This window comes from Manacus candei, unplaced genomic scaffold, assembly GCF_025592945.1.
Source record: "Manacus candei isolate 608988 ecotype Guabito, Panama unplaced genomic scaffold, ASM2559294v1 h1tg000023l, whole genome shotgun sequence".
Classification (NCBI taxonomy): Eukaryota; Metazoa; Chordata; class Aves; order Passeriformes; family Pipridae; genus Manacus; species Manacus candei.
In genome coordinates, this window is record NW_026138071.1 from 3,060,392 (window position 1) to 3,084,856 (window position 24,465).

Consider the following 24,465-nt stretch of genomic DNA (forward strand, 5'->3'; position numbering starts at 1 on the left):
AACCCTAGGATGGGAAAGTCACTTCCCAGACACAGGCCACATACCTCGCATGCCATAGTAGGAGAAGCGCTCACAGAACTCATTCACCACAATGAAGGCAATGCTCAGAGGGTAGTTGGAGCCACAGAGTTTCTGTGGGAGACAAACAAGAACATATCAGCTCTGTGAAAGTCTTTACCCCAGCAACATATCCCCACAGCGCCTGGACGGTGGAGAAGAGCCCAGTGCAAAAACCAGGTGCCAATTGCTGCTTGACTGGACTGTGAGTTGGACTCAAGAGAAAGAGTGGACCTCACACCACTCTTGCTTTGATTAAGGCTCCCCAGTCAATCAGCCTGGCTGACACAGGCCCCATAAGGACTGCCATGGGGATTTGTGAGCTGTCAGCAGCCACCATGCTTTTAGCTCCAGGAACTCCACTGGAAGGGTGCTACCATCTCCCTACTGAAATGCAAAAAGTCACTGAGATGAAAAAACACCTTTGAATGCCTTTTCTTCTACACTTCATATAAAGCTACCACCCTGCCCCAAAACTGCTCCCTCTTCTAGCACCAGATCTTGCCTCAGAAGCTGGGAGACCCCAGGGATCTCCTGTCTGCTTCTGTGTGTGAAGCTGCTCCCTCCCACGTGACAACTGCACTCAATCTCTGTACCTCACTTGCACCAAACTGTGCCATCACATTCACTGAAGCAGAACATCAGCCCTGTGTCCAGCATTTCCTCAGGCATGGCATCCATTTCATATTCCAAGATTGCTGGCATAGTTATGGATAATTCAATTTATTAATCAAAACTAAAAAAAAAACAGCGATGGGACTGTCAAACCTGTCTGAGCATGGACACTCTCTTGCTGAACCTGACTTTACTCCAGCTAAAATCAGCAGTTCCCAAGTGAAATACAAGGCTTTAAAAGATGAGTCTTGGCATGACCTTGTGTGGGCCCCCGTCCCTCTTGCCACCCCACAGCGGTCTGAGCTAAGCAGCTTTCAGCTTCCAGCTGCTTAGTAGCTCCACTGCCTCACAACAGGAAAGCAGGTTTTCACAGCACTGCCCAGCCTCTGCCAATCAGTGGGAGAGAGGGGCTGGCCATGCTTTTGGTGAGGGACTGGGGGGAGTGTGATGTTAACAGTTGCACTTATATTTATGGTTTTAAACAGCCATGGTACGGGCCAGTGAAGTGAGATGAACTCTTCACATGCATTTCTGCGCCTTGTGTCGGAAATAATGAATTCCTGTACTTCTTCCCAGAGTACCAAATGCAAATACAGGTACCAAAATAGATGTGTTTATTCAGGTTTATTTCACCATCAAGAGACCTAAGCATATTTGGATTCCCAAAGCAACAGCACCAACTTTAGAAGAGTCTATCTTAATTATGCTGTCTTGCTCAACATTATAAAGGAGCAGCAAAAAAAAAATCCCCAAACCAAACTATAACTTCCCCCACCCCACTTTCCATTAATTAACCAAGCATCTCTAAAGGTAAATATTTCTGTCCCTCTTTTATATATATACACATATATTCTCTCACTATTTATGGGCTGCCTTTTTAATAAAAAACCCTTGGCCTGTTTGTTTTACTAGAGTAAATACATAATTATCCATTTCATTTATTATTTGCTCTGAAACCATCATGCTCAGCATATGGCTTGTAAGAAAGAGTGGGCTCTCTTGAAAACAGCACTGGGGCCTCCTGCTTTTAGACTAGCCTAAAACTGGTGGCATACATAAGCTGTAAATGCACAAACACACAAACATAAGCACACACAGAATACCTTTCTACAACAGGTTTTTCATAATAAAAGAAGAAAAGCCATAAGAGGCAAATTATGTTTCCTGTGGGTGCTGGGAGGCATTTTCTGAACTTTGAAGTAAAATTGTACAACAGGGATGTTTTTTTCCTCTCTCACACATTTCATAACATTTGATGGAGATGCAGAACATGACTGTTCAAACACAGCTGTCAGGAGCGCTGCTGCCTGAACTCACCCTCCACACCCAGTGCACAAGCCTCGGTGGATTTAGCTGCAGCGGTTTAAGGTGCAGTGACTCATTTCAGCCACTCCTGCTCTGGGACGGGCACCTCCTACAGGTGAGTAGAGGCAAGAAGGGAAAGGAGAGCAGAAGGCAGTGACTTCCCAGCTAAACCTCCCCGAGCGCCTGAGCCGGGACCCTGAGTAAGTGCTTACAAACACAGAACAACGACTTACAAGCAGGGGTACTTCCATCTGGCTTGTATGACATGAGATGGTATCAGCACTTGCAGAAACCCTCATGTGTTCTCTCCGCTGTATCACTGACCTGCCTGTGGCCTGCCTGGACATCCAAAAGTGGGAAGCTTTCATCCATGCAGAGAGCCAGGTGCAGTTTGCTCGCTTTCGCGGAGGAGAACCTTGCTCAGCAGAGAGCCCCAGCAAAAGCAAAGAGGTTAAGCCCGGATTCATGAACGCACAGATAGTCTGCAGTGCTTAGCTACCACAGCAAGCCTGGGATCTGCAGGATTATGGACCTCTTAAAGATACTGTGGAAGTTGATAGTCTGTGTCTTTGGAAAAAAGATAGTTCGTTTAAAGAGCCTGCTACAGGAGATGTTTGTTTTCACCTCTCCTTCTTGCTGCCTAGCTGCAAAATGGGATAAAGATTAATATTTCCAAGGAGCTCTGGATATCCAATAGTTAATGTCTGCACAGTACTTATAACTGTGAGTTAAACAGTTGGCTTGCTAATGACGTGACTGTGAGTTTTAAGACCAAGTATTACATACTATCCTGCAAGTCAAAGCAGCTACAATACAAGCCAAGTTCCCCCTGAATACAATGCAGTGAATAGTTTTTAGGGGTCAAGCACTCAACGAGAATTAGACTGAAAACCTGCACAAACATCAAACCTGCAAGGCAGCAATATATATTCACCTGAGTCAGGCTTTAAATCAGAGCCAAAGATCTAAACTCAAGGCTCTGGCACTACAGTAGGGCTCTAACACTCAGCAGTGGCCTGTCCTCAGTTCCTGTCCTTCCTTCTGCTTTACAACATCTGGGGACCCTTCCCTGGTGGGTTTCATCAAACCAAGCCAATGCAGGGGCCAGCTCTCTCTGTCCCACGCACAACATCCCCCTCCACTTCAGAGAAGTAAGTCCTTTCCCACAAGAAAAGTAGTGTTCAGGAAAAAGGCAGCAATTGAAACCTTACCCTTTTTCCCAAACATTCAGATAGTTTGTGTTTCCCCTTTAAGCTGCACTTTCTTAACTTAATCAGGTTAGTGGAAGGATTTTTCCCTTGAGTTGTTAATGCTTATTTCAATGCTCTGCAAGAAAGGGTGTTTGTCTCTAGCCAGAGCACAACAGAGGAGAGAACAGAGAGATCTTGCAATGTTTAGAGCAATCTGAGCAGAAAGCAAAGCAAAGGAAACCAGCAGTAACACTCACCGGGGATTTTTTCCGAAGAGGGAAATCTCCTTTGGGGGGATCATCTCCTGCAGACACAAAATTGAACAAAGTTTCCTTGGATTCATTTCTCTGAAAAGCATTCATCTCCCCTCTCGCCTTGTCTCCCACCATGCTATGTGGCTGTGGTGAGTTGACTGGGAAGATTTCCAACCTCAGGCATGAAGTTTGATTCAGTTTGAGTTAACCCTAATTGAGCACATTTGTGCAGCCAGGGCAGAAAGGGGAGGGAGATGCTACCCGGAAAGACAACTGCAGAGTTCAAGAAGAGTCAGGGAACACAGCCTAAATCATTCACAGGTTGGGGCTGTCAGCACTTTATGGCACAGACCTCCCTGTGGTTTGGCATGCCCCCAGCCATGGTACGTGCACCATGCCAGCACGGCACTGTAGGCTGCACAGATGTGAGCTGAATAAAAATGCCAGGTCCCAGACACACCTACAGCCTGTGGATTTAGGAGCAGAGTGTGCATCTCCCTCCCGATGTGGTAATGACAGGTTTACTCTGCAGGGATCTCATTCCACTGAAAAGCCACACATTTCAAGTTATAAACTACTAAAATGCTCATCACATCAAACCCCTGGACACTGGATGTCATGGATGCCTGCACTGTGTTAAATCATTTCTTTGCTATCCCAGGAGTGAAGTGACCCAGGGTTCATTCCCACACCAATTCCCTGGAATGACCTTGTCTTTTCCCATGGGACAGTTTAATCAAGGGGGCACAGCAGCCCCAAACCCTGTCTCTACTTTCTATTATTTAAAAGAACACCTCAGGACTCATTAAGTGGCAAATGCAGCCTATTTGTGCTGGGAGTCCCAGAATTTCCCCTGCAGCTATGTGGGCTCAGCTCCCTGCAGGTACCCTGATGTCCTTCCTTCCATGCCCTTCCCACAGGAATAGCGGAGCCCTTCATCAGTATTCTTCCAGTGCCAGTTGCAATTACAGAGCAAAATTCACAACCTTCCCATAAACTATCCTCAGTGGTTGTGTCTCTGCAGTATCCTCGGCGCAGTGCAGAGTTTTTTTCTCCCTCTTACACTTGACTTCTTTAAAAGGCAAATGTTCAAAGAATTTTTCCAAATATTTCCCCCTTATCTTATCAGCAAAGCACAGACCACACCCAGAATCCATAACTGGTACAAAGAGGCTCCATAAACTCATCCTCAGCTCCAGCATCAACTTGCTGATAGTGTTTGGGTATCACAAGAACCAGGTTTGCAGTTGACAAACGAGGAAACAGGCCTTTACTCACACCAGAGATCCTTAATCTGGCTTCAGTTATTGCCAACAAGACATAGAGAACACTTAGACAAGGGAATCAGATGTGACAGAGTGCACAGAGGAAGCATAATTATTCTCCACATTCCCTTATATGCTCTGGTATTGCTTTCTCTGAAAATCCCCAAGGATCCTGTTCATTGGGCAACTAAACAGGGCAGCTAAACATGAAACCCAAACTACAGATGGGGCCAGGAAGGTCTACCCATTTCTTACTCCTTTATTCTTCTACAGCAACGGCAAAGCAACAGTTTGATATCTCCCCTGTACTGCCACAGACCAGCTCATCTTCAGCCTTCCTGGTGATCTAACACCCACACAGCCTTTTCACTGGGTCCAGCCTCCAGTGAGCTCGGGTTTGTCAAGCCCATATCACAGGCAAGACTCAAAAGCAGACCCAGCTTTGGGGGCAGTGCAAGGAGCAGGACTTGTGCACATTGGTCCTGTCTCCTGCACACCAGGGTAGCACATACTCTTGTGTCCTGCAAGTCTGACTCTGTGCTAGAGACAGCAGGAGTATTTCTGATGGTGGCCTCTCTTACTGCCCTAAGTATCTCTGTACAACTCCGAGTAGAAACCTGTTGTATTCTGCCATACACAGGCAAGCAGAGCAAACACAGCAGCAGAGTTATTAAAGGAGTAATACAAAAGGAAGACAGAAATGGTTTCACTGTCTCTTGCACAGGGCTCCCACACTGCTGCAATGTGATGCCTTAATATTTTCAGCCTTCTGTAGTTATATTTCCTCTGTGTGTATACAGCCCTGTGTGTCACATAAGCTAAATGATTATTTTTTTTAATACTAGCATGAAAAACCCTATCAGTCAGTAGGATTAACATACTACTTGTCTAATACACTGCAGAGCTTTTTAGGCCATTAGCTGCCAGAAGGTCTTCACAGATAGAAAAGGGAGAAAAGGAATTCAAATGTCTGGCAATAAATGGTAACTTGTAGCAAACAGCAAAAAATGAGTTAAGGAGAATAACTCTGCAAGCACATTAGATACAAATACAGAATAATACTTGATAGGACACCTGTGAGGCTGGACTGAAAATCAGGAAGTAATTGTACCACAAATGGAAATAAGGTGGCATTTCTGAAGACAAGTATAAACAAAAGGATCAAACACGGAGCGGTGGAGGCTGCAAAGCCAAGGCACAAAATGAATTACAGCTAGCAGGGGGACACAAAAGGCAATAAGAAAAGGTGTTAGAAATGCTGTCAATACTGGAGAAAGAGGAAGGAAAATGAAAGGCTGTTATTTAAACCAGAAAACAAGCAAACAAAAGCTCATCCACAGAAGCCAGAAAAGTTGTATCCTTTTGGGTTTTTTCCACTAAAAAAAGTAAATTGCAACAAGATGCCCAACACCATTAAAATGAACCAATAGGAATATGGATGAAACAAGACAGAACCTGCTTAAATAATATTTGGATACCTCAAATGTACCCAGATCATTAGAGCCTGATGAAATTCACCTTCAAGTGCTGAATATGATACACTCAGGCACTTCCCATGTGGGGGGCAGAAGCACGACAAGCATCACCACTGCCTTTAAAAAGGCAGGTTAGGACAACCCAGGTGTGTTCCTCCATAGCCAGAGGGATACTTGATCAGATAATCCCTTGTAAGCACCAAAAGGAGAATAAGGATTACAAAACAGCCATTTCAGTTTGGAAAAAAATGCTCTCAAACCAGACTGTTTCTTTCTTTGGTGACAGGGTAAGTGGCATAACAGCTAGAGCAGCTCTGTATGTGATATATCCTAACTCTAGTATCTCCAGTGTCTCACAAGGAAACAAAGCCCAGGTGAAATGCCCACATAGTGGAAAACTGGGAAATCTCTCTCAGAGTAGCTATCAATGATTTTCCATCAGACTAGGAAAGCACAAAACATGCAGGTCCTCAGCTTTTCCATGAGCAAAGAGAACACCAGCACAGCCAGTGTGCTGCTCTCCTTTGCGTCCGAAACCAGGACGGAGAAGCATAGGTGAGAACAGGGTATGAATTCAAACTGGTGTTGCAAAATGGGAGAAACCATTTTGCAGCTCTGGAATGAAAAATATGACATTTGGGGAAGAAAACTATCAAACACTGCTCCTATCCACTGACAGGGAAAACAGCCACAGAGACCAACTGTTCTCCATTTTCATCAAGGATGAGGGAAATAACTGACTTTATTTTCAGTAAAGACGATTTGGGCTCCTTTTTCCAATTTCCGTATCAGCAAGGACAGATAAGCACTGGAACAGAGATGGTGTGGCTGGAGCTGCAGGATTCAGGCAACCCATGATTTCCGTTATATAAGAATGTATTAGGGACTGGATAAATATCAGGTCCTGTCCCAGAGCAGGCAAATGGATGAGGTGTCCTCCTGAATTTCTATGAAAATCTTGTGCCAAACAACTTCACTTGGTAAGCACGAAAGCCAAGACTGCTTTCTGTATAATTTCCCCTTTTCTAAGTTATCCTTTATGCAAGTGGGGAGTCTGCAGGATGATTCATGCTTAAATGTAATATTCAGCTACCAGATGCCTCGTATAGCCAGAAATTCCCATGAATAGATTTTGCTATGACTTTGAGTTCATAATTTAATTTTTTCTGGTTCCCAAATCGTCAGGAAGAAAATCTGCATTTTCCCATTGCATTTACAAACCCCATGTTCTCACTGCTCCCTGCTGCAGTACTGTGCAACTTAAGCTGTTTATACTCAACTAATCTCTTCATTTTTACCTGCATTCATCTTGTGGTACAATCCCTTCCTAATTTTCAGCTCAGCCACACTCATCTCTTAATAATGAGTCTTATTTTTAATTCATAGACACTGGCCATACTTTTATAGCCCTTTTACCATATATGCATTTCTCTCCTCTGTCTTTATTTTCGAGATAAGGTTTTAAGAAGCCAGAAGAATGTGCGCCAGCAACACTTAGGGCTTAATGACCAGACCCTGGAAGGAGATGATAACCTCTCCAGGTCTCATCTGGCTTATTTTCTCCAATTCTTTGATCACAAGAAAGAGCAGGGTTTAACTGATTTAGACAGATCAAGACTGGTTTCCATTGCCTGTAGACTTGTCCCAAACTTCAAAGTAATTTAAGAAAACGATTTATAAAATCATTTGAACAACCAGGAAAATATGCCAGGGGCCTTCAAACCCACATCTCTCCTCTATTCAACAGCCTGTATGGACTCAAAATTGTAAAGGTATTTAGATTAATACCACTAACAGTATAAAGTACCTAATCTATATTTAAGTGATTGTCATCTGATCTCTAGTCAACCTGTAACAATCCAAGGAACTTCTCATCCCTTCTCACACGTTTTTACTTTCAGTTTCTCCTATGATTAGCAAGAAGAAATCTTTTTAAATTCTCTCACCAGCTTGGGGTTCCTCGGCAGCCCGCAGCGTGCCGTCCCCCTCTGCCATGTCGGACGATTCCTGCGTGTTGGACGACCCCAGCTCTGCTGTGCCTGAAGATGAACCTTTGTTGAGCAATCCCAGCTCACTCTCACGCTGTTGTTAATGTTTCACTTCACAACAGCAGTCCTTTGGCCACCAACAAAATAGTTAAATTTTCATTTAGTTTTTGATCTGAAGTCATCTTCGCTCAGCTCCCAAATGTCATAGGGAATCTGCCTTTCTCGAACACAGACTCTGAGGCTGCATGGCACCTTTCATGGATGTTCACGATCAATCACTTTGCACTGCAGCTACACTACCTTTCAATAAAATTACTGCTTCTGGATGTGAACAGGGACTGGCTCTGTGACTAGACAGGATCTATAGCTGCCCATAAATCCAAATTTTTGACACTGTGCACCAGCTACAGAGCTGACCTTATCTATACATGTCTTTCAGTATCACAGAATAATAGAACGGTTTGGGCTGGAAGGGACCTTTAAAGGCCATCCAGTCCAACCCCTCTGCAATGAGCAGGAACAACTTCAACTAGATCAGGTTGCTCAGAGCCCTGCCCTACCTGATTGTGAATGTTTCCAGGGATGGAGCACCTAGTAGTTAAGGCTGTGAGAAGACACAAGGTTTCATCACCTTTTGACAGACTGTCTTCAGCTCCTGGTTCTTCACATATCACATAGGAATGCAGACACAACATTGACATGCTGCTCCCCCAGACCCTTTTCCACCTTTAAGTCATGAGTTGCCTAAAAGAGGATCAACAGTTTCTGTACTCCACTTCTGCTGTTTACTACTTTCTGCTTTCCCCTATAACCTCCTCTAAACTGCTCTTTCAGAGAGGCTTTAAGGCCCCTCTGCAGGGGAAAACATCAGATGTTTTCTACAGTACAGAAATGGTTTAAAGTGAAATTCTGTGGGTTCAGCAGTGGAGCAAAATCGTGTCTCCATGACCACACATCAAGTCCCTGAAGCCACCTGCATCCTTCCCCTTTTCACTGCACTGAAGTCCCATCTGCTGCATGGCCACATATCTCTCATCATCACCTCAACACACAAGATACAGTCAAGGCTACAAACAGGTTACAATTCCTGCTGAACTCTGCTATTAGCTGGACAAAGGTTGACACAGGGGAATTGGGCAGGAGGACTATAAAGATGCTTCAGGGAAACACTGAGACATCTGAACTTAAGAGTGAAGAGAAACATGCAGCAGTAGCTACTTATATGTGCAATAGTGAGCAGCCTAAGCTGATCACAGATCAAATTCCAAAATGAAATGAGGAATAAATTCCTACAGGTGATGAGTCATATGACAGAGCAACAAGGGATGCACAGCCTGAAGTGAAAGGAAGAACACCCTGAACAACTCATGAAAAGATGATGGCAAATTGTAAGGGGCTTGTGCAAGGAGGATTGAAGCAAAACTTTAATAATGGCTACAAAAGAGCAGGCTATTCACAGAAGAGATATTAAAGAAAAGATAGATGGTAAGAAGGATTCCAGAACGTAGGAAGTATGGTCAGGATCCAGGGAGCGCTAGTCATATTATAAGAAGATATGGCATAGATAAGTACAAAGAACAGCATGGCAAAGCCAGCAGCATGAGACTCTGGGCAAGCACTGTGAAAAACAAGCAGAAAAGACATATGAGCACTACAGGCCAGAAAATGCAATAGAGAAGAAAAGCTGGAGGGAGAATAATTGTTGTGAAAAATAAAAAGCTTCACTTGGTAAAGCTTGTGACTCTATTAGAAGATTGGAGGAGGGAACCACAACAGGAAGGGCTTTTATTTCTGAACAATTTTTTAAGAGGCTGTCATAGCAAAGAAAAATTAAGATTTTTCTCTTCATTGGAGGGAATGTTCAAGCAAAACACAGGGCACGAGAGAGCTGAGGCAGGAAATGAAGAAAACTCAGCACAAACAAAATACAACCATGAATTTAAATTACTTTCTAGGCTCTCAAGATGAGAGTGTCACAAAACCTCTGAAAAAAAAACAATGGAAGTTGGCTCCAGAATAAGACTTGTGATCTTTCAGAACAGACCACTGATTAACAGCAAGTGAATACCAAAGAAGGCTATATATTGCATAGAAAAATCAAGAATAATTTAACTAATCAGGCTGTCAGTAAAGAGATGGTCTAAGGGAACTCTTGAATTCTTTTCCAGCTATTTCCCCCTCCACTTCTAAGTTGTACTTTTTGCTGTGGTATAAGGTGCCATGCACACCATGACTCAGAGCTGACTGGTAGCACTGGTTTCAGTAAGTTCAAGACACAAAGAAAATGTACACCCAGGTGCCCCAGGCAATCGGAACATGTCCAGTCCCTGGGATGTTTCTATGTTCTGCCCTTCTTGATAGTTGTTTGTTTCCCCTTTATAGCGATTTAAAGCATTTTAGGAATGCTACCCCCCTTCTTAGAGACAGTCCCTAGCTGAAACAATAGCTAGTTTTACTGTTCACATAGGTACATAAAGTCAGCAACAGAGAGAATGCTCTGGAAAAAAAAAAACCAAATCCAGAAAAGGACAGCCAAAATTGGTGTGTGAGGGCATGTGACCTAACACAGTAGTTAGTTCTGTTTGACTTGCAAGGGTGCAAGTGATCAATTCTGATTGTCACAAGGTGTGCTAGTCCCCCAGACACGCAATGACACACCTGTCTGGCTCAGGCATAGCTCTCTGTTCAAAACCTCTGAATAACAGAGAGAGCCTGGAAACAGAAAAATCTGAAGATTTACCCAGTCCACTTGCCTGGAGCTGAGGCTGGGTTGTCCCCTTCATGGAGTGAGAAGGTGGGAGGTCCCTGCAGCTGGAAGAAAGATGTATGTGGCGAGGCAGAACTTTGGAAAAATACATGAGGACCAGTTGGTGTCCCAAGAAAATTTTCTCCCTGGTGGTTTCAGAAGCAGGAACCTTAACATAGTGCTTTTCAGCAGCAGGTCTCAGGGCATCTCAATGAGCAGATATCTCCATTTCAGAGAGGAACAAAAGAGGGAAAAACAATCCTGATGAAGGTAGATTCCGCTGAAACCTCCTGCACGCCAGCCCAGCAATCTATCCTGTAAGCTGCCCTGCCTGCACTGTTATCACAGCAAATGAAAAACAGCTACTGATTTATTGAGCCACAGGCTCTGAGGGACAGCTCAGCTCCTGAAGATATCACAGCTTGCAGCAGCCTTGGGTCTAGTGGAACGCCAAAAGACAGTCGAATCCAGTGCCCCAGTCACCCCTCAGGTACTGGTACGCCCTACTCTCCATGCTTACTTCCAGCCTCTGGGACAGACACTGCCCTGGGAATTTCTGCACTGATCCCTCAGTTGACCAGTACCTGCTTTCCAGTGGTGTCCCCCACACACTCTCCCACCCAGCTCCCAAGTAAAATGCTGCTTTTACTTGCTTCAGCAAGAGGCAGTTGGTAATGAGAACACAGAAATCCTGTAACTACTCTATTCCTCACAACCGGCTCACAGGGTTGCCTTGAACCGGGTGGGACTATCGGGCAGTGAAGGAAGGGGCACAGCTACAGGTTGTGACAGCAGGACCTTGAGGTTCAGTTCTGACTTTGCTACTTGTCAGGCCCCTTGAGCACTTGTTTCAGGTTTCCTAACCTTAACTTCACTGGCCATACTACAACAGTCAAGCAGCACTAATCTTCTGTACATCTGGGGCAAGTGGTTTCATTCATTAATCCGGCTACAGGATTATGAGAATCTCAGAGAAGGCATTAATTTCAGTTTTCCAAATTCTTTTCCATACACCCACAGTAAACAGCCTGTTCAACGTTCTTTGCAAGTTTCCCTGTGTTAGGAGACAAAATGCACTGCACAATTTCAAATCTTTGCCATCACAGAAAGCACATTCTCACCATAACCCAACATGCAGCTGATTTTTTGACTATAGTTTAAGTCAGATTGCAATTGTGTAATCGGTATTTCATCAGGGCAAGCTGCCAGGGACAGAGAACATGTAAATCCCAAAAATACCTCTGTTCTGATAAAAAACTCTCCAGCTCTAATCCACAGAGATATCAGCTGACAGTGGCCCCTACCAGATGCAAGCACTGACAGATATGACACAACCTTCTGCATTCTAGGGACTGTCATTTCCACTGAGATGTTAATCACATCCTCCCCAACCAGCCTCCTCCACCGAGGGCCAGGCAGATTAGGGGCTCATCCAAGATTCATTAACTGTGGTTCCCTGCATTTTCATAACGAGCTTGCAGTGCCATCCATTCTTTTCAGCCTCCCCCCGCAGTGATCATGGGGATCAATTTGCTAACACAGTGAGTGGGAGTAGCTCTCACCAGCTCCAGGGGGAAATGCAGTCATGTGGGTTTTTCCTGCATCAGGTCCCAAAGGGAGTGGCACAAAATTAGAGATTTTTTTTTTCCTCTTTTTTTAATGTTAATCTAAACATACAGCATTTGGGTCTCCAGGGACACTAACACTTTGTAGCACAATTCATTTTGTCCTGGCCATCCAGTGCCCACAGCGGTCTGTTCTCCACTGGCACTCATGACAAATCCCCCCAGAGCTTGGCAGGGAAAAAGGTTATTCTCTCATAGAAACAAGAACTCATCTGTGATTCTTCATCTTTATGCTAACTCCCCAAAAGAGATCCAGTTTTTCTAGGAGCTGAGTGGCATCTGATCCACCTACATCAGTGGGATCAGGAGTGCTCAGCCTTCTCCTGATGCGACCCCAGAGAACATGTTGTCTTCCTTCTGCTCAACATGCCTTTCTCACAGGACCCCAGGCTCAGTAGCCTAACTGGAGCACATCTTTTGGCTATGACTGAACGCTGAATTAGGCATTTGCTTTCACCCTCCTCTTCTATCCCCAGCCTGTCTCCTTCCTCCTGGGATCTTGCATAGGATTGTGCCCATCACACAACAACTGAGTCCTGCATCACACACCTGCAAACACCCCATTGCTTCTCTTGTGCAAACAGCAACCCTGAACACAGAAATGGTTTTCCCATAGGCACAAAAAACCACCTCTGGTGGCTTCCAGCTTGTGGCCACCCAGAAGCTATGAAGCAGTGCTGAATGTGCTGGGCAGCAGCACAGCATGTGCCCAAGCAGCAGGCAATGGCATATGTTAATGCATCCATTGCAATCTCATCTGTGGTGTGTGACAAGGGAAGATGATGTTTCTCCCCCAGCTGATGAGCAGTAGTGCTGGGTATATGCTAGTACAGGCTTTCCACCACTCCTTCCATCTCCTGTCTTTGCTGTCTGGCATTCAGTCTTTAGATGTCTCCAAGTGCTCCTTAGTGAATAGAGGAGAATGCACTGGTACTCACTGTCAGAGAAATCCATTAGTGCCAGCATTTATCAGCTTTCATAAATCCATGCCAAAAAAAAATGCAATCACCTTTTTCATGACCTCCAGCTATGCCTGTGCATAACATGAGAAGATCTAGCCACCCCAGTCCTTTAAGGTCCTTTATGGCTACAAGAGAGGTATATATTCAATTGACTTCAAAGAACGTTTGAGTGCTCAGCAACTTGCATGAGATTGGTTTACAGAAATAATACTTTTCAGAAGCAAAGTGTACATGGCACTTTTTCCTCCATCTCCCATTCAGTTTTACCTCTAACAATAAATCACTAGAGAGTCAACATGGAATACCTTAGCACTGTATTCATCTAGAAATATTTCTTTCCTGTATAAACTCAGATTAATATTAATTCTCTGCAAGATAAAGGCAGCTAGAAATAATTCGATGGAATAAAACCAGTGTTCAGAATTCCTGACACTTCCCATTGTTAACAAACAAATGATCTTATAATGGTAAAGTCAGAGGAATAATTCCTCTCTTATACAAGGTCTGATTGACTAGACATGACAGATGGTGTTTTTATTACTTCCCATTCTAAAAGAGGCCTCATCTAATACAGCCAAGGCTGTGTTTTGAGTCTTAACCTCTCAGATAAGCAAACCCTGTTTCATCAGGTTAATGGATCCTTACTTGATTGAGGAAGGCAATTTTCCTTAAAGTTATTCTAATCGAGTACTCAGAGCCCAAATTGTCCTGGCTGATTGACTGCCAGCAATGGGTAAATTTCTCTACTAAGGACCATATTTATTTTCAAAGAGGGAAAACAAGTTATTATTACAGAACCAATTCTATCCTGTATTCAGTGGCTTCTCAGATACTGGCTTTTACTGCAGTCACAGAATTAAAGATAAAAGTAAAGTTAATGCAGCCTTCCTCTCACTAGTTTTGTTAAATAACAGGAGGGAAGGAAAATTAGAGAGAGATGGCCTGCTGCCTATGGATAGCCCCTCAATTAACTGCCCCTATGATAATAACAGCTGACCCTAATTGGCACAGACCCTTTCAAACAGGCTCACACCAACCTGTCATGCTGCATCAGCCCCCAAATTGAGTGCTGTCAGCGCAAGTAACTTTGCCACCAGGCTGAGAAGTGACAGAGGACTATCTACCTTCTGAAAGAAAAGCTCTGAAGGAAAACCTGTGCCTGAAGGAAGATCCCTTTAAGTCCCATCTCCTGTATGGCATCTGGCTCCACAAGCAGTTTGGTGCTGCAGCTGCGTGGGAGCACAGGGACAGCCCATATGGAGATAGGGATCATAGTGCCCTGCTGCCTTGGCTCTTCGCTGACTGCAGTCTCTGCAGGCAGAAACTGTGCCAGCCATGGGGCTGTCCAGGCTGCTTAAAGAAGCAGATGAGAGGCCTGACCTCTCCTACTCTCTTCCACCTAACTAAAAGACTGATCCAGCAACTGAGCCCCTGTGAGGACAAGGAGAAAGAGCAACCATCCCAAGGTCGTGAAAAAAAAACCAGCCACAGATACAAGAACTGGGCCCACAACTCCTGAAGGATCATTCAGTTAGTGATTTTACTTCTCAATGCACATATTAGCTTTTCATACAGCCTCAAAAGCAGAATTGGTAGCCCTGATGCCCCATCAGACATTCAATACTGGATTTCCACCTCCAGAAAATCTGACTCCCAGGAGCCTTAGCTGGAGTTTGCAGAGCAGGCAAAGTGAGCTACTTAACACTAAGTTTCCTTTGCCATTTTCAGAGCAGCTGAGCTGTTTTCCTAACAGCTCTGGTGAAGTTATTGATGCCTCTAATGAAACAATCATTATCAATAATTTTTATTTGCCAGACACCAGATTTTAGGGCTTTGTCAGGCAGAGTATTACTCTGTAATATCAAGGCAGGAATCTTTAAAACAGTGGTTATTCTGGAGGCATAATAAAGATACAGATACCAGGTGAAAATGGTGTGTTTGAAACAGAGGCTCCCGAGCCAAAGTCAGGAAGTATGGCTGAGCTCAGGCTCAAGGATCAGAAGATCCCAAGCTTTCTCAAATGTCTCTGTTTCGGGTCCTGTCATGTAGCCTGTCACATTTTAAACACACAGCACACTTTGGGAGAGGCAGCCTTTTAAAATAGTGCTCTCCTTGAATATCATTGTGGGGTTGATTGCAGACACCTTTGGGCTCAGAGCAAGTACCACTGGTAATTGTTCAGACAGGGATCAATAAAGAGGCATAACTTAAAAAACATGTTACTTGTGGAGACAGCCTCAGGGGACGGCCCTGAAACAGCCCCCACCGTTAAACAATCCCAAAAGTAGGCATCCATCCTTGTTAATTACAGATGGAAAATAAAACATCAGAGCAGCAGGAGGAAAGGATGAGCTTGACTCTTACTAGGTCTCATCTGTTACATCAGTTCTGTAAATGAGCAGCAGAGAACTTGTTCCTGGGCCTGATGCAAACTTCCATAAATCAGGAACATAAGCAAATTTCACTCCCATCCAGTTTCCAGTGTCTGGGAATAGCTGACTCCAGCTGCTTTGGAACTGCAAAGTGGCTCCACAGCTATTGGATAAGCTGCCCCAGTAGGTTCCTCATTGCCTTTATTGAGTGTTGGGTCAGATGCCATGCACACAACTGTCTGTGATCAATGAACCCATGATTTGCTAGTTCTGCCCAAGGACTTATTCACAGTTAATGCAAACCAACTTCATTCATGAAACTGGCTGGAAATCTCATCAAAACAGGCTTTGCAGAAAGATTTCTGAGACTTTTGCTTCCTGCACTGGCTGAAAATAGAGCAACAAAAGACATCAGCCTCCTCTGAGTTACTTTGTCAGATCTGAAGATGGGTAATTAATTCACCAAAAAAAAAAAAAGTAGCTTGCTCATTTTCTGCCTTTTGCTCCCTCCTTCCCCCCCCCCCCCCAACAGCCATGCTTTTTCCTTAGGTTTGTATCTTTTTCAGAACAATTTGTCAAGAAGTTTCTGCAAACAATTTCAGGTAATTAACAGCACTAGTGATCTGCAATATATGCAAGCACAACAGGACACATAGGGTTACATGATATACTACCCAGTTTTTCACCTGGATGAGCATACATATTAGTAACAGGTTTGCAATACAGGTTTGCACAACTCTCACTCTGAAGCTCTTTCATGGATATTTTGGACACTTGCCTCAAACAGCCCACTCCCACAAACATTCCACACGCAATGTCTGTCTGTTCAAGCACTCCCAGCCAGGGAATGCGGAAAGAACAGGAATACAATCAAAGCACATTACTTACGGAAATCTCTGCAGCGGGTCTTAAACAAAGGTGTCAGTGGAGTGTCCCCAGATGGAGGGATTTCCATTAAGAAAGCAGTGGAATGGTCCAGTACAAAAGAAGAGCACTATGAACTGTTTAAACTTCAGGATGTGTCCGAGATAAATGTAGGGTACGAATATAAGGTTATTTCTTCTTGTACCCACAAGCAGCACTTGTACTCCATGGTAACATACAGAGAACAAATGGCAAAACAACACTTGGCCTCACAGTAACATTGTTCTGTTTGCTGTCCCTGAAGACTTTCAGTTAATCTTTATCTGTGGGTTTGGTCAGAGAAATGTACTGGTGAAACTCCCCTCTCTGATTTCTCTGTGCAAACTTAAAGCTTCTTGGAGGATTCATTAACTCTTTACTTCATGCGTTTCAGGGTTGTCTTCTGTATTTTCTGTACCACTCAGCGGCTTTGTAAGTGTAGAGTTATCGGTGAAGTCTTTTCCCAACTTGCACACATTCCAGAGCAGGGCTCCTGAAGAAACAGCTGGTCCTACAGGGAAGACAGATAGCTAAAACAAGTACATTGTTGGAGCTAGCTTGGCCAGAGACCTGGTCTCTCTCAGACCTAGATCTTTCTCCTTTTCTCACATTCCCTGTTGGGGAATGGAAAACAACTCAAAGGATTTGGCTATATCAAGCCAACTTACCAAAAGCAATCAGCATCAGAATTGATGCCATATGTTTTCAAGAATTCATATTCAGCTTAATGCCTAAAATTAGATTTAGGCTTTGGTGAATGGCAAGCAGTGGGGAAAACTCACTGTGCTGACTATTCAGCTTCTCCAATAAGCCAGTCTGCCTGTGAGTGCTGAACATTTCCCAGGCACCCCCACTTTCTACACATACAAGAATCACTTTGCCACTCAAGTGCAGCTTGTAGCGAAGTAGGAGAAAGCCGGGCAGGTAGAGATGTGTTACTAAGACAAAATAACCTTGAGTTCTTTAATTGTCTGAGAAATAAAAGAAGCTTTCCCTTTCTTCAGCCTTGACTTCATAATCTACTGTACAACTGAAATTTGCTACTCCTGAGAGTTGGCATGCTGCAGAAGGACAGAGCTTGGCACAGGTGGCTGGCTGGCCATCCACCCTAGCACTCCATGCCCCCATCCCCACAGCACCCAAACACCTCAAAGGCACCAGCAGCTTCCCCCTGCTTTAGGCAGGGCTCTAGAGAGTGCAATTATTTCAGTCCAAATGCTCAGGTTGCTAAACCACCTGCAGCATGTTAGTTGTGAAATAAGAATGATTGATGAGCAGCATACTAATCATTTCAGAGAAGATAAACCAGACCTTCAAGATGTTTGTGACAGAATAATTCAGAGGACATGATAAAATGCCACTGCATCCCTTGAGATTAAGAAACCTGATGCTCCTGTCACCTAGGCTCTGCATTTCCCATGGAGCCAAACCTGCAGTAAAATGGTTTGATAGGAATAATCTCCTCCTTGGGCATTTGCAGGACTGCACTGGAGTGAGGACACTCACTGTGTGAGGGTCCCAGACCTCAGTAGCACCTGGCTGCCCAGGGAACCCAGCTCATTCCCATAGTGAGGACCCTGTAAACCCTTGGGGTCTGGTGGCTTCCAGGCTCCCTGGCATAGAGGTAGGAGCCTGAAAGTCCCAAACCAAGTTTGTCATTTCCATTGCTGCTTCTGGCAGGGAATCACAGACTTCTGGGATCTTCTACTCACTTGGACAGGCCCAAGTCTGCTCCTTCCCTTCAAACTGCAGTAACTAGCATTAAAGCCACATATACTGAGTTATGGATATGGAACCCTCCTCATAAAGAGCAGACAGAGAAAATCAAGGATGCAAAGGCAGGAATTCAGGCACTGATGGCTGCAAGGTCACCAAGGAGAGGAAGGAAGAGAAGAGATACAACAAGAAGGGAGCTCAATTTGCCACAAAAACCATAGACAGTGATATAAAAAGCTTCATAAAATATTCCTTTTGCCTCAGAGTTCACTCACAGGAAGAAATCTGTCAAGGCAAACAGGCCCCAAGGAAACACCACCTGGGAAATGTTCAGGCAGTTCTGCCCAGTCCCCTCAGAACATTATCAACCAAAGTATTGTCCAGCCCTGTTTTCACTGACCTGATGTATTAAAGAGGTCAAGGCTCTTTTCAACCAGCAGCACTTGGTATGTGGAGCAGCTCCAGCTCATCACATCTGTCTGCCTCTACTGCTCCATCCCTATGGGATTTCAGAATAGCTGCTTTGACCAGAGTCAGTAAAAGCAAATAAATCTGTGTTTTTAAAAAGAGCTGTGTAGGAAACTTGCCGTGTGTAACTCCAGAATAAACAGGAGACCATAGAAAAATTGTGTCTGGTGGTTGCCACACTCAAAGAAACCCTGGGAATGAATCACATGGGGCAACCAAGGAAGGAAAAAATTACCATAACTGAGACTGAAGAGAGGAGACCCTGCTGAGACACTGCAGTAGGAATGAGGGTGAGAGGGATCTAGCTACAAGCTTGAGTAGTGAATGTCAGGCCAAGGACACTGCCTCTTGACTTGTTTGGAGGTAGAATCACTACCAGGTGCTCTCCTGTCTCTCTGTTGTACCCCAGTGCTACCCACAGCCAGGGAGACAAGCAGGAACCAGGTCACCCAACCTGTCCCCATGACAGCAAAGAAACAGGGATTGACACCTAGGCACAAACACCTTCCTCAAGCCCCTCACATCATCAGGGTGGAAGATGGATCATTACTAATAAAAACAGAATGTTTTGCTTTCAAAATGATCTCAGAGAGTCAACGTCTGCTGGAGCAAAAAGCCTATTTCATGAGAATTTAGCAGGGGAATAATTTAATGGAGCTCAGATAAAAGGTAGTCACCTGGAACTCAGATTTAGAAGAAATTGCTTTTTTTTTTCTGAATTACTGGTTTGGAGGATAAATAAGGAATATTTATCCGATTTCACTTTTCTCACACATTTTCCCTGATGGGTGCACTAATGAACTCCAAACTGTATGAGGAAATGCTTTCAGTCCATCCCCCCACCTCCCAAGTTGCAAATTCTTTATTAAAAACTAATGATTCTCTTTCTGAAAATTAGCATCTGCAAATCTGGGGGCAACTTCGACCCTGGAATAAAAAGGAACAATTAATTCCCTTTGCACTGATTGGGAGTTCCTCCTTCTCACAGAAATCCCAAGGGCCTCTTACATTGACTGTCTTGATTAAAGATGGATTTAGCTTTAATTGAGTAATTGCTGTGGTTTGTTATTGTTGGTTATGGTAGAGGTTTCCTCTGCTGTATCTTGGTCAGGCAGGGTTGTTGTCTTTGCACTTCAGTTCAACCTTCCTCAGTCTGAACTGTTCGAACAATTACAGGCATCATTTATCATCAAAATACATATGAATATGTATACATCCAGTTTAATATGCCAGCATGGGAGGAGGCAGGTCACACACCAAGATGACATTGTGGCACAGCATACATAAGGAGGAGCCTGTAGGACCAGACCCACAGATATGAGTGTAACTCCACTGATTTCAGTGGTTGTCACCACTGAGACAGTTTTGTGTGCTAAGGACACAGAGCTGGAGCAAAGTCTAGTTAAAAAACAATACATGCTCCATGGAGTGGAGAGATTTACTCTAGTACTAAGCTGTTAGGTGACTTCTACCTTGTGCCTCATGTTATCACTCAAGTAGCTAGAAGACCAGTATGAGGGGAGACTTAGCTGAGGGTAAAGCTCAGAAACATATATTTTCTTAAAGCCATTTAGAGGGATTTGGAATCAGCTGCCAGTGAATGAGAAGTTAATGTCTCTGCTTGCAGTTAGGACTGTAAAACATGGGTATGTGTATCTCTACTGCCTCATGATTGAATCACTTCTAGGTGCTTTGTGATGCCTTTTACTGTGATCTCCTGACTCAAACAAAAGACAGAATTACCAGCATCATTTAAAACTGAGCTAGAAGCTAGGAAAAACTAGTTCTGGGGTTAATTTTATATCAAGTGGTGACCTCTTTGCCATCATTTATCACATAAGAGAGAAATTCTCTGACTTTGCAGCTGCTCAAAAGCTCCTTCTAATTGAATCAAGCAGATTTACATTATCCCAGCTGACTTTTTTAAAGCAGGAAGTAGGGATTCACTTAAACCAGTGAAAAGCGTGGGCTTGCAGTAGAAAGGAATTGAGAAGATTGTTTTCTCTCTGATTGCTCATACAAAGTTTCACCATTATTCAAATATGTCATTTCAAGGATTTCAGTTCTTGAAGATAAAAAAAAAAATCTGCAAACACATCATAAAGGCTTACAACTGAAATAAAACACGTCAGAAACATTTTGACTGACTCAAGCCATGTTTTCCATGTTTTCACTCTTTTCAAAATACAGGCAGCTTTTTCTGAGAAGATTTTCTAAATCTCAAACATTATGGTGAGGGGGGAAATGTCCATCTCTGAGTTACTAAGACCATCACATTCCCAGATCTTCTAGAGACGGAGACAACTGCATTGTCAGTGCACTCTTCTTCTACTTCTCCACCTTGCTAATGGTGCACTGGCCTGGACAAAGCACATGCAGTGAGGCAGGTTATTGCCAGTGAGTGGCAATACAGGTTTGCACTGCCTTGGCTGCTTCCTCAGCGAACATGGTCCATTTACCAGTCAGCCAAGGACAATCTCTGGGGTTGTGCTGCTGTTAAGGAAGAGCAGTGTGAAAAGCATGGCCACTTGCCACCTGCATAGGCCAGATCTGCCCTACCTGTCCACCCCACCCAGCCCTCCCTTGCTGAGGCAGACTTTCAGATACCTCAGCTACGTGCTTCCTGCCAAAGCCACTGAGTCTGAAACCATGTGCACCCAAAAAACCATCTATGTGACAGAAATGTCTGCTAGACACTGTGGATTCAGGTAGTTTTAAATGGGGAAGAAGCCTGACTCATTCTAGCTCAAAGGCAACCATGTCAGGGCAGAGCCATTGCTTACAGTGACTCACTTCAGCTCTACAATCATGTTACTGGAGTACTCAGTTCCTTGCTCTTTACAAGAGATCCCAGTGGTGCAGAGATTTGCCAGACGCTGGTCAGGCCCATTCACGCAGAACAGATAACTCTTGCCACGCCAATGAAAGCTGTGGCAGATGCCCTGGGTGGTTGCCTGAGGGAGCTGGCGTGGATGTGCAAGCCAATGAAGGGCAGCAGGTCTGCCCAAATGGCAGGATGGCCAAACATAACTTAGACAGCACAGCAAGCAGCTCCTCTTCTCCACCACAGGCTGGATGGATGGCCTGGAGACAGGCAAGTCTGCATCACTCAACATCTTCCTGTAGGACAAGTCACAAAGGGCTTTCTTAGGCAAGAGTCACTGAAGGCAACAGGCTCCCTCTCTGCTTAAAGGCTAAGGAAAGAGCTTTGGGACCACTGGCTTGGACTAGCCAGTGAAAGCAGACTATGTATGTGGTACCTTTTGCTCTACTGTATTTTTGGCCCCTGCCCCATCCTGGCAGGCAGCGACGATGGAAATAATTTGACATGTAGATGAACCAAGGTGAGCCAGAAATGGAAAGGCAAAGAAAGCCAACACCAAGACAAAGGATGGGCTTACACAGAGCAACAGAGCCAAGCACCTGCCCCAAAGGATACGACAGGAAAGGTCACAACCCAGCACTGGGTTGTTCCTGAAATAAATATTATTTGGCTTCAGGACACACAACAGAACCTCCCGTCAATGAACCTTTCACTTCCAGCATGCAGCTGGAGAGTGCTTGTCCTCTGTAAGACCTCAAATCTCAGCACTATGAGTTCACCTTAAATGAGTTTTACCTTAAATATATACAACACTCAAACAATATCCACCCTTGGATTATCAGAAGAGCCTTCAGTTCTTCTAACACCTTAAGAGAGAGCACAGAGGAGAAAAGTTGCACACACTTTCTCAGAGGGTACTTTTACTGATAAACTTCAGGAAACAAGAGATATTAGCAAAAGTTTAAAGGGTAACATACAACCAAAACAAGCATTCCACAAAGCACTGACTTAGCACATGCTAACAGATACAACATAGCAAAATCCAACCCATTTGGTCTCAAGTTACCCAAAACGTTAAGAAAGGAGATTAAGAGAAGGAGCAAAGACAGAGAAAGATAAAATCACATAGCTACCATGCAAGAGTCCTGTGCAGCCCCAGTTTCCCATGTGGTGGGCCTGAGCCAAAGATGGCAGCCACGTGTGGCTGCTTTTATACCTCTGGGCCAGGTGAGGGGGCGGAGCTCCTGCTGTTCCAGCCAATCAGAGGCTGGACTGGGCTCCAGGGGTCCTTGACTGACAGCTGGTCCCGGGCTGCCTCAGGAGCCTCGCAGGGGCTGCTGTGAGGGACAGGGCATCACCTCCCTGGGATTCAAACTGTGCCTCCCCACCCCACACACACACCTGAGCTGGTCCAACCCAATAGCAAATACAATAATCCAGTGTCTCACATCCTCCAAGTCACTCCAGAACCATGGCGAGGGCTATCACTGTCAGCCGACAGATGGATTTGCCTCTCCGTTCAGTATTGATCCATGGACTCTCGATCCCTGGTGTTTTTCCCTTTCCATCAGCTGTGGGAGTCTCAGTGCTCATTCTGTCCCTGATGGGTAAGGTAATCAGCCCTGCGTTTCCCCCCGGTAACAAAATACATTCCCACTGCCTCTCAGCAGCAATCCAGCAGCCCACCTACAATGAGCTACTGATTCCATTTCGGTTCCCAAGGAAAAAGCAAGCAGATATCAAAGCCATGCCCATCTATCGTTGACTGCAGAAAATACGAGGTAGCAGTCCCTGGAGTCACAGCTCTCCAGGACAAAGCAAACCAGGCTGCTACAGCCATCCTACCATTGCTGGGAGAACCATTTGACTGAGCAACTCATGAAGGTGCAGCCCCTGCCCAGGGAAATGGGTGATTCTGCACATCTGATGAGGCCTCAGAAACCAGATCATGGCTGAGTTCATCCCTGTTGGTTGCAAAGGAGGCTGTTTCTACTGTAGGATCTGAACTTGCACTATTAAGAACTGATTTATGAGAAATCTTCTGGACTGCAAACATACAATGCTTAACATTTAAAATGTCTGGGACATCATCACATAGCCATCTCTTGAAACACTCTCACAGCCCTTCAGGCAAGGAGCAGTCAACCTGAACTGACTTATTGTCATCTTGCTAGTCATAAAAAAAAGAGAGGACCAGAGATAAAAAGGCCAACAATAATGTAATGCATGTCACCACCTTCAGTCATATTGCACTGAATCTGGCACCACCGTTTCTCTTCTTTTGCTTGAAAATTCAAACAGTAGCACTTTGCAACCAAACTTCATGAGAGTTTACAAAACAGCAGGCAGATGGAAGGGTGGTTTGAAAGGCTTCAGAAGGGAAAACACGGGGCAGTGACTGCTATTTGAGATGAGTCATCCTCAGGACCTCAGCATTTTCCGCTGTGCAGCCACACACACGGAACAGCTGTCCCTAGTCAGGTGGGAGTAACACACTGTGTGTAGCATTCAAACTGATTTTAGAGTGGTATTGTTTTAGAAGAGGACAGCAAGGGACTATCCAGACATTAAAGAAGCAGAAAGGATCATAATTAACATGTCTCTCTAGTTATTCAGCTGAAAAGATTCTCTTGGATCCAACAGGAATTGCACTCCTGATATAAGGAAAGTGGTGATCCTCAGATCAACCACAAGCATAAA

General features: G+C 44.5%; 1 protein-coding gene across 5 annotated transcripts in view; it reads right to left on the reverse strand.

The window, feature by feature from the left end:
* SLC15A2 (solute carrier family 15 member 2) overlaps positions 1-22,918 on the reverse strand; it is a 58,215-nt gene extending 35,297 nt beyond the window's left edge. Inside the window, exons 1-4 of one of the 5 annotated variants that reach the window (XM_051787565.1) lie at positions 22,899-22,918; positions 16,743-17,268; positions 3,425-3,471; positions 45-132 (exon numbers count right to left, since the gene is read on the reverse strand). In XM_051787565.1, coding sequence (XP_051643525.1) covers positions 45-132; positions 3,425-3,471; positions 16,743-16,809 — 202 coding nt within the window. In that variant the 5' untranslated portion in view covers positions 16,810-17,268; positions 22,899-22,918. The other 4 variants (XM_051787567.1, XM_051787568.1, XM_051787564.1 and 1 more) reach the window with 4 other exon arrangements.
* Positions 22,919-24,465: the final 1,547 nt, after the last annotated feature.